Below are 10,762 nucleotides of genomic sequence, written 5' to 3'. Positions count from 1 at the left end.
CTCTCTCTTTCTTTCTCTCTCCCTGTCTGATGAAAATATGAGCATTTCTTGCTTTTTAAGAGCTGCTTAGGTGTTTTAGTTTTGAGTAAATGTCTTGCTGTGTTTTCTTAGAGAATTTTCAGTGCAGGAGTAAAGGGTTCAGTCAAGTAAGTCTTTGGCTTCAGTGAAATTAAAAGTCTGTAAGCCTTTTTGTTAATTTTTTTTGGTAATCTGACTGAAGTGTTAACTCTCTCTCTCTCTCTCTCTCTCTCTCTCTCTCTCTCTCTCTCTCCATAACTAACAGCAAAATGTTGAGTCAAAAATTAATGATAATAAAATAAAAAAAAATCAAAGTCTTGTAAAAAGTCTTTTACAAACTCATGCAGTTATAAAATATTCTCTAATGGTACAAAATGCTCTCCTTTGCACTGCAGTTTGCCTGGCTCTTTAAACCAAACATTGCTGCTGCTGTGGTACGAGTCCTAGTATTCTAAATGAGATGAGAGTCGTCCAGGTAGAGAAGGGCAGTGCGGCATGTTTTAGATGAGGAAGAGGAGAGCGATGAAGACTGGGCTTTGGCCAAGGCAGCTGTCCGCTTCTTGATTTCTCTGGACATCTGACACCAGGACAGAGGATAACAGCAACAGCCGTAGAAACAATCACTGAACACATTGCCCTGAGAGGGGGAGAGAGAGAGAGAGAGAGATAGAGAGAGAGAGAGAGAGGCATTATGATTATCAATTACGTCAAGTAATATAATGCTGCCAGTATCTGACGCAGGAACTGAAAAATCTGTACGTGCAAATTTCTGTTAAACTCCTCTGTAAACAGTCAGTAATTCAGAATAATAGAGCACCCTCTTCTGGTGAAAGTCATCAAATCTTTTTTCAATTTCAAATTCAAACTGCTCTAAATTGCTATAAGATTGCACAAAAAGCTCTTGGACTGTTTTCAATAACACTTGCGCAAAAGCCTTCACTCTCGTAATAAGCCTGTTGCTCAGTTTTGTCACGCCACCTTCAAACTCATTCATACCACTGTTCTCTTGTTCTTCTTCTTTCATGTTCTGAGGTCACAGTGAATTGCACAAGGGCTTCACAACTGAGAAGGAATCAGTAGCCCAGCATTATACACACCACTGCCTCTGTAACTTCCAAAGCATAGTCTTCCACCACTGACTCTTACGCCATGAAGATAAAAAGCAGATTGCACACTTGTATTCGCACATGAATGTACTAATGCCTTTTTTGAATGTCAAATGAACCTTGCATTCAGCCATGTAAACCTAGACAACAACAATGAAGGAAGCCTTTCTTTGAAATTCTTACGTAAGAAGAACGAAACAAAGCTCTTATTTCAGCTAAAGTAAATATAAGTGAACAGAATGTACTCATAGACCTCTGAGTGCGTATAAACTTCAGCATCCAGTTGAGCCCTGAATGTTTGGCCCTGAATGGCATTTTCTGAGAATTGTCTATCACATTTCTGTGTCATTTGGTCATTAAGTAGTTCAAAGCTTTTGCACACATCACTGTTGTTGATAAAAGCCAAACTGAATGACTTGTACTAATTTTTACAACCACTGTCTATCTTATCTGACAGATTTCACAGGAGTTTTAAGACATATATGTTTACACACCAGCTCAAACAGGTGGTCTGGCTTGATGTTTAGGTCTAAAATGCAAAAAAAACTGTATACTGATAAAGACATGATGACAATAGTAGATAAATCATTCACAACCATTGGAAGACACGTCCTTCACCTAGTTTTGAGTTCCTTTTTAAAACTGTTTCAACATACTCACAATCATCAGATTTTTAAAATGCTTTAATGGTTTTTTACATTTACTACTATGGTCCTTATTACTTTTTAGCATTTGTTATGATTTTACTATTTAACATCTCAATCCCTGATGTCTGCGTTGGTTCGACTACATTGTAAACAAGAGTCTCTCTCAATGTGCTCCGAGTTTAAATAAAGTTTGATTGATTGATTGATCGACTGATTAACTAATTGATTAATTGACAAATCAATCAATCAATCAATCAATGGAAGAACTTTTTGTAATGCGTTTCGTCTTTCGAATCAATCAATTTGGAAACATGACACACATTACAAAACGTTGCATGCAATTACACAGTTCCACCAGAGAGGTTGCTAAATCTCTACACATCTCCAGCTCTTACAGAGTGCAGCTTCTACAACCCCACTTCCGAAAAAAGTTGGGAAGCTGTGCAGAATGTAAATAAAAATAGACTGCTAGAAATACTACCAAGACAACATATCAAATGTTGAAACTGAGAAAACTTTCTTGTTTTCGGAAAAATATTTGCACCTTTTGAATTTGATGCCAACAAAACATTCGAAAAAGTTGGGAAGGGGGCATGTTTACCACTGTGCTTCATCACCTCTTCTTTTAACAACACTGTAAGTGTTTGGGAACTGAGGAGATGAACTGATGTAGTTTTGAAAGCGATATGTTTTCCATTCTTGCTTGATATAGGATTTCAGCTGCTCAACAGTTCAGGGTCTCCTTTGTTGTATTTTTTATTTCATTTTCATTTCATAATGCGCCAAATGTTATATGTAATATATTTTTCAAAAAACAACAAAATTACTCAATTTCAACATTTGATATGTTGTCTTTGTAGGATTTTCAATGAAATATAGGGTTCAAAGGATTTGCACATCATTGCATTTGGTTTAAATGTTACATTTTGCACAGCATCCCAACTTTTTTTGTAAATGGAGTTGTACAATACAGTAATGCATGAACTTCAATACTGTTTTTAACCTCTTAAATTCTTAGGCTTATTCCTTATCCTGATCGTGACTGTCTTATTAATCAATACTTGCAATGAAAACTGGACTCATTCATATGAGAGAAGTGGAAGCCTGGTCCTGGGCCAGCGATTTAGGGTGCTCCTAACTTAAGTACATTCTACACAATTGATCTCTGTAGATTGTATATATTTTGCTATTCATTATATATGGACATTTGATCCTAACATTTATATTCTTGGTGGGGAAGAATATAAATGTGGGGAACTATTAATTACTAGTAATTACTTTAACATAAAAACTTTGATTGGCCAGTTATTGTATGTTCCAGTAATTCCATGAATTTTACATTTTACTTTCAGTATTGCCATTAGGCAATGCCGTTTGCCATTAGGAGCCTAAATAGAGCAAGATTTCACAAGTATTAGTTTATTCTGTTTTTATAGGCACTTCCAATGTGTGACTTCCACTGCATACTGGATGCATATCACCTACCAACCTGTATGTTTACAAGGATGCTGATTTGGTATACATAGTAGAATTACATTGTAAAAATGGCTCATAAGATTAACCAAAAAACTTTATGTGGTAAAAAGTAAAATAACTAGTTTTATTCAAACTATATAAATACTTTGAATAAACGATTCTTTCAATCAATGTCATTTTTTTGAGTTGAATAAAACTAGTTCAGTTGCTTGTTTTTCACAGTGCATAGCTCATACTGCTGTAACCAGTTCCTGTGAATTTCCTGATATGCTGATATGCCACCTACATCATTATGATATCTTTATCTGCTTTCGCTTATCAGGAGCTTATAACTGTTGTACTTTCTTCCACATGTGATCTTGACCCTGTTCCTGTGTGAAAAATTAAATTTAGACTATAGTTTTTTGTTTTTGTTTCTGTTTTTTTTTTGTCAACAGGTGCTTTTCCTGATGTTTGTAAAGCTGCCATTGTAAAGCCTCTACTAAAAAGAAGTAGCATGGATCCTTCCATACACAACTATTTCAGATGAATTTCCTCCTTTTTTAAGTAAAGTTTTTGAAAAAGTTATTTCCTAACAATTAAATATGCATCTATACTAAAAAAAAGTTTTTGAATTTACATGATAAAAATAAATCCATCAGTTCCACATTCCGAACAAAATATTATGTTAATAAAGTTAATTAGGTTACACACAGTAATTATGTTGACGATTATGATGATTCATAGGGAGCCTGTGTACTTATTTGAATCAAATACATTTAAAGCAACCTTTCAGCAACATTTCATTTTCATAATAGCACTGAGACAGCCCTATTGAGTGAACTCAGGTTCAGTGCTGATACACTAATTTCAGTTTCTATTTCAGTCTTAATGGATTATAATCTACTATCATGAAAAGTGGTTATGCCTCTCAGGAACAGTTTTGGAAACTTGATTTCAATTTTCATAACTATTGCTGATGATACAATATTACATATTTTCATTCCTTCTCAAGAAGCTTACCAGCTGCGTGTTAAGTATTTCTCAGTGGATATCACAAAGTTTTTACAACTAAATAAAGAAAAATCTGAAGTACAAATTATGTGTAGAGCTCTTTGCATCATGCCCCAAACCTGAAGTACAAAAGCTGAGTTCAGTTTTATCCTGCAGGTAAAAGCAGTTAAAGAAGTATTGTGAAAGTTTAGTCTGATGTATCACAGAGTAATGCAGAGAAACTTGTTCATGCTTTTCTTATAAACAGGGTGGGTGACTGTAACGCTCTTCTTACTAGACCTCCTACACTGTAAAACTTGACTTGTAAAACCAGCCTAAAAAGGTACTTTATGTGGTACCAAGTAAATTAACTAGTTTTGTTCAACCTAAATAAATACTTTAGTTGAATAAAACTCAATTCAGTTGCTTGTTACCATATGAAGTACTTTTTTAGGTTGATCTGACAAGCCATTTTTTTTTACAGTGTAAGAAAACATTACACCCTCTACGACTCATACAACATGCAGCAGCATTGAGCCTAGCAAGAACAACAAATAGAGAGTTAAAGAAGAGCTACACTGGCTGCCTGTATCTTTTAGGATAGATTTTTAAGTTTTTATTAGTTTTTAAAACTTAAGTGATCTCAAATCACCTCACAGAATGCCTGCCTATCTGTTTATATTCCAACAGGCGATCTTAGATCTGCAGATACTGACCTTCTGCAAATACACTCCATGAAATACAGAAAATGTGAAGAGACACTTTCTGTTACTATGCATCTAAATCATGGAATCAATTTACTGCTCTATAAGTAAAGTTATTATTGCTTCCACATGTGTGCAGACAGTGGGAGATATCCTGTATAGTTGTACTGTAAATTATACTGTTAAATTGGCAGCAGTTTCTCAGGTTGGAGACCTGTTTATTAGTCTCAACTGTTTATTGCTATCTTTATTTGTGCATGTCACTGTCCAGGGGTGGCTGGTATGAATGGGCTAGCTGAGTTAAACCCTCCACTTTTTTAAAGAAAAAAATTGTCCTATTAAAATATGGATTCATTTATGTCATCCATATTGTATGACTTGCTGTTAACAAATGATTAGAAATATTTAGGGCTTCTGTGAAGTCTAAGAACATTAGTACCACCAAAAGGTGGTAAATTGTATACAAGTTGGTTGAAATTGGGATTTATTTACATCTAGCTCAAGATGTGGATTCACTCATCTGTGATTCTGTGTCAAGCGTGTTGTGACCTATTATATAATGTGAAACACCCCTGAGGTTCTTTATCCATTTGGGTTAATTACTTGTGCTCATGACATCCCGCCCCATGCTCTTGCATTCAGTACTATAAGGGCTGGATCTAAACCCAGATTGGCCTAGACATGCTTGAAGCCATTGTAAAATGCTGCATATTCATTCACATGAATGTTAACCTTTTCATTTTGTTTACACTGACAGTCAGACAAAATTGTGAGCATGTCATTATGTGGTGAAGTTTACTAAAGAGACTTTAATGAAAAGCCTCCATTTATTCTATTTCCACAACTGGAATAATGCAAATTTCTATTAGTGTGCTTAAATTGTTTGCAGTTCAGTGTTAGTGTCACGCTAGCAGGGGTGCCATATCAGCTGTCCGTGGACATTTGGAACTTGTAACTGTTATGTTTTTTAGTTTGTATGTTACTGTTTTACAATATTCTTCAATAATGATTTGAACTTAAATCTTCTCATGCTCTTTTGTAGTTACCAGGTAGGTAGCAGTGGGTAGATACATGCAAAGCTGCTATGAAAGGTAGTGGGATTGTTCTGTTAGATTGCTATAGCATTAGGTAATGGTATACATCCTCATTCAAACATTTAGGTGTGGCCAGTTGCCTCACAGCCTCACAGCTCATTTCATCAAGTGGTTCCAAAATGTGGTGTTACAGTGTTCATGCCATTGATAGGTGTTACTTTTTATCCTCCTAACCTGTATTATGACCTAGTGTTGTAGTACTCGAGTTTGGTCTCGAGACCAGAAACTAGCAGTCTTGGTCTTGGCCTCATTTGGATTCTTGTCTTAGTCTAGAGGGAAGATGGACTTGGACGTTGCTGCTGAGTATGATGTCTTTGTCTGAGGTAACTAGAAACTGAATTATAATTAAATATCATCAAAACAAAGAATAAACAGAACAAAACCCTTTCTCTAGATCAGAGATCCCTTAAACATAGCCTACACAAATGAACACAAACACTGCCACGGATCATTTTTTTAACTTATCTTATGAGGACACTGATTTGGTAGCTAGTGATGGATATCAGGCTGAACAGAAGAAAGTTGCAAATGGAGCTCTGGCTTAGTTGGACAGTTTTAGATACTATTCACTGTGTTTAGTCTCCCGATGACAATGTAAGGTGTTGGGTTTGAAAGCTTCATTTAAAAAGACACTTGAACAAACAGCACATAGCTGCAGTTACTCATTTTCAGTTCATATATGTATATATATATATATATATATATATATATATATATATATAAAACAAAAGTCTCAAAAATTCATTCATTCAAACATTTATACCTTATTCCAGCTATAAAAGGAAGAGTTATGTAATGTATGTTATGTAATATAGTCAATTGATATATTTATATATACATATATACTTATATTCATTCAGGTCTTGACTCAATATGTCTCATTCTCAGTCTTGACTTGACTGTGGCACAATTATGACTGGCTGCCACTGTCATTTACAACAAAATGACTCATGTCTGTCCAGACCTGAATAACCTGTCTCTTGTAACTCTTCCTCTTATAGATGGAATAGGGTGTAAATGTTTGAATGCATGTTTGAAACCATTGTTCTACGTAGTTAGGAAATATCCCAGCACAATAAGAATATGTAAAGAGGAACGTGTAAAGAGGAAGCCTGCTGAAGCGTTCATTTATTCTTGTAGTACAAAGCACAACAGCCACAGGCCAGCTTATCTACAAACCCCCATCCTACACATAGAGGTGTCATATGTGGGAAAGTTTCAGTGTTTTGGGTTAGAAGTGTTGAGGAGCTCTTATCAGAACTTGCTCTCTAACCGTCAACAACCTTTTCAGTAGCTGAGACACTGGGGTGAAGATGTTTATCAAAATTCAAAAGGCATGAGACTGAAGAAAAACAGACAGTGGGAGATATCCTGTATAGTGCACTGTAAATCATACTGTTAAATTGGCAGCAGTTTCTCAAGTTGGATGAATTTTATTTACAGTACTCAATCAGTATTATTAAAGTACAAACTTTTACTGTACTAAAGTATTACTGTATCAAAATATAGTTCCTGTATGTTTTTCATTCACTCCTGTATTTCTAATGGTTGTGATCTAATGTGCACACACAACTCTCTAAAGACCCTTAAATTGTGTTACATTATGTACTACAACATTTAAAGATACAGACAAATGGAAAATTTAATCTGCTAGCTTCTAGTAGAAAATGATTGGACATAGATGCTTACTGCTACATATTTTAAAGAATAATCACAACAGTGTTTTTTTCACAACACTGTAGTTCTGTTTATTAATCCCACCATGAACTGAGCATCATATTATAGCAATTATTGCATTTATACCAGTATTTAAGGCCACAAAGACAGCCATAACCAGATATCTAGTAATTACAACACTAAAGGATAATTTAATTAATTGAAACACAAAACACTGTGAAAGTACGACAGTATGTAAAATATATCAAACATATATTTGTGGCAGGAATAGCATGTTAAACCAAATAAAAACAAAATGATAATGTGAAATGACCCAATCTTCACCTCAGTCTACTGTTTTTAAGGATTACAGTTGATTAATGCAGTGCTTACACTGTAAATTTACAGCAGTTTATATTTTACATTAATCAGTAATGAAAGAATGTGTGTTTTTCGTACCTCTATGCCATAGCGCTCTCTCACTGCTGCACGCATTGCGAGGGAGGCTGGAGGCACACAGCCCACACAGTCCAGCAGAGGTAAACATACACAGCCCCCTGCGGCCCTGTTCGTCTTACACACAAACACAGGCAAACACCAGAGAGCAAAGCAACCTACACACATCCAGACACACAAGTTTACATTTTCATCTTTTTGTCAGTGATGTATTTTCTATTAATTAATTACTGTATTATTGCAGCTCTGCCTAAATCTAAACCCTAATATTTTTACCATTTTACTAAAAATTTTTTCCGGCAAAATGAGTTGGTTTGTTTATGTCAAAACATCCCATTTTTCATCCACTGTCCATCAGAGTTTCCATTTTACTGGGGACATTTGGTCCTCACAAAGAGCTAAATACACCCCACACATCATCACATGCTGCCATGCACCCCACACATACTATATGAACATAATTTGTCATATTGCAAAAGAAAAAAACACCCTTCATGTATTACATTTGCTGTCAAAACGGTCATTAAGTACAGGGTATTCAATTATCAGCATCAGGGAAAATAAAAAAGCAGAAAATATTTATTTAGGAGAAGATTTAACCAAAGCCTTGACAACTTATAATAATTATAACAATGTAATAATTATAATAATAATAATAATAATAATAATAATGTAGAATGCAATTTTCAGGTTTGCTTTACATTCATTACAGCTTCCATCGTCAAGTTTTTCAAAGAAAATGCAGAGATATTTTTCCACACTTTTAAAGTTCAGCCAGTTGCATTTTCTGCTTCACATAATCACAACACAGTTACTGATGTGGAGGTCTGGACTCTGGGGCGGTCCATTGTTCTGAGAACAACATCAGCTTCTTTATTTGATTTGCAAATTTTCTTATTTTTGTTTATTTCCTTTTCTCAGAAAGAGCTTTTTGACAGCTGCACATCCTTTCAGACTCATAGTGTTGAGTGTCTTCTCACAGTGGGGGGATGGAAAGAAACACCAGTGGATTTTTTTCAGATCTGAAGCAAAAGTGGAACTTGATTTCCTCCTCTCTCTCTTTAAGTACTGTTTATCTAGTGGTGAAAGTTTTTGTATTGCATGGTTGTTAGGAGTTCAGTTTTCTCTCTCTTTTAACCGTTTTTGAACTGGAGTTTCTGTTTTTTTCTCTTATTTTCCTTTGAATATAGGAATTCCCCTAAATAATATAAGTAGATTATCTCATATCTAATCTCAGAAATATCTTCTGAAAAAAGAACAACTTGAATGAAGGGTGATCTTTGACTTTTTCACAGAACTGTAAATATAGTTTTAAAATGTTGTAGAAAGCTGATGCTATCTTAAAATGTAAATGTTAAAATGTAGACCTGCTTCAGTGTAAGACCTCCCACAAGAGGAGCAGTAGGCTACTCACAGTCTCCCATATCCCCATAGCATTCACACAGGCCAGTGCTCCACTGCCCATCCCGAACTGCTGGACCAGGCTGAGACTGCACCACTGTCAACTGAAGAGGAAGTCTTTCTCTGTCCATGATGAAATGTAGTCCTGAACCACCAGGTTGAAATGTCATTCAGATATCCATTTGGACTGCAGGGGTCATACACCATGCTACCATTTCTTCTACATCAAAGTTTACCGTGATTTTAAAAACGAACCTATTTCAGCAATAAACAGAATGAGATGGATAATGTTGTGTTGTCTTTTTAAGATGCTGGAGAGTAATGAAACATACCTTATCAAGTCCAGGGGGCAATTAAAACTTAAAGTGTGGCTCCTCACAGTGTGAACTAAACAACAGTGTTGGCCTATGTGCTCCCACAGGTCATGTGATATCTACTGTAAACAGGAGCCTGGAAAGATAATCACCTTGGTGTTTGGTCTAAGATTCATTTGACACGGGCTACAATTGCTGAGCTGGCCTTATTTATTTAGGGAAAAAAGAAGTAGTTTCCCAAAGCTAATTCAAATGCATTTTACCCCTTAATGTTTCAAGCTTATTATTAAGGCTATTATTACTAAGGCATATTATTCAGCAACACATGGAAAAAATTGCAAACTGGCAAAGTTATTATTGAATTAGGAAAGCAGGAATGGATACCTCCAGGTCCTGGTCCAGGCTATTTAGCCAAGTATTGTCAAATTAAAATTATAGAATGGAAATTCTTTAATTCTAAAATATTTATGATTTTTATCACATTCCAGTTTAACTGATTCACTGGTAAACAGCAATGAATGCTTTAAGAAATTACACAAGCTACAGCTGGTCCAGAAGGGAGTAATGTGTTATAAAATTGTTTTAAAAATGTATAAAAAATGTTTCTAAATATTTCATTGCATTTTAATACAGTTTTAATGAATATTTTACTATTATGCTTTAATAGAAAAATGATTAACCCTTAAATCCCAGGCTTACTGAATACTAAGGCTTATTATTCAGTAACTACAGGGATTTTGATGCAAACTGGTTGAGCTGTTCTTAGACTATAGAAGTGTGCAATAAAACTTGGCCTTGTAATGGGTTTATTGTGTATTCAAAGGCTCTCTGTATTGTCTTAGCAGCAGCAAGATTGCTAATTCACAATATACTGTTGTGTGAAGCTATCCAAATATCTGCAGAGTAGTAGGGTTCTTC

At 35.2% G+C, this 10,762-nt stretch overlaps 1 protein-coding gene across 2 annotated transcripts; it reads right to left on the bottom strand.

Moving 5' to 3' along the window:
• LOC108434831 (placenta-specific gene 8 protein-like) lies at nt 1–9,926 on the bottom strand. Of its 2 annotated transcripts, XM_017710240.2 has the most exons (4): nt 9,863–9,926; nt 9,544–9,675; nt 8,133–8,287; nt 1–655 (listed from the first exon to the last, which is right to left on the bottom strand). In XM_017710240.2, exons 2-4 carry the CDS (start codon nt 9,659–9,661, stop codon nt 470–472), a joined length of 459 nt encoding a protein of 152 aa, XP_017565729.1. In that variant the 5' UTR covers nt 9,662–9,675; nt 9,863–9,926; the 3' UTR covers nt 1–469. The 2 variants fall into 2 exon arrangements, with proteins under 2 accessions (XP_017565729.1, XP_037391422.1); XM_037535525.1 differs by lacking the exon at nt 9,863–9,926 and having other exon boundaries at nt 9,544–9,726.
• Nucleotides 9,927–10,762: the final 836 nt, after the last annotated feature.

This window comes from Pygocentrus nattereri, chromosome 2 (genome assembly GCF_015220715.1).
Source record: "Pygocentrus nattereri isolate fPygNat1 chromosome 2, fPygNat1.pri, whole genome shotgun sequence".
NCBI classification, from domain to species: Eukaryota; Metazoa; Chordata; class Actinopteri; order Characiformes; family Serrasalmidae; genus Pygocentrus; species Pygocentrus nattereri.
The sequence above is the reverse complement of the archived record's forward strand: the minus strand, read 5'-3'. Positions and strand labels throughout refer to the sequence as shown.

Bases quoted from the DNA above. Each gene is read 5' to 3' on its own strand.
- LOC108434831 (XM_037535525.1), bottom strand. From the start codon at position 9,700: ATGACATTTCAACCTGGTGGTTCAGGACTACATTTCATCATGGACAGA. The intron at 8,288-9,543 runs GTGAGTAGCCTA...GGATGTGTGTAG, and splicing joins CTATGGGGATATGGGAGACT to GTTGCTTTGCTCTCTGGTGT. The intron at 656-8,132 runs GTACGAAAAACA...TCCCCCTCTCAG, and splicing joins GAGAGCGCTATGGCATAGAG to GGCAATGTGTTCAGTGATTG.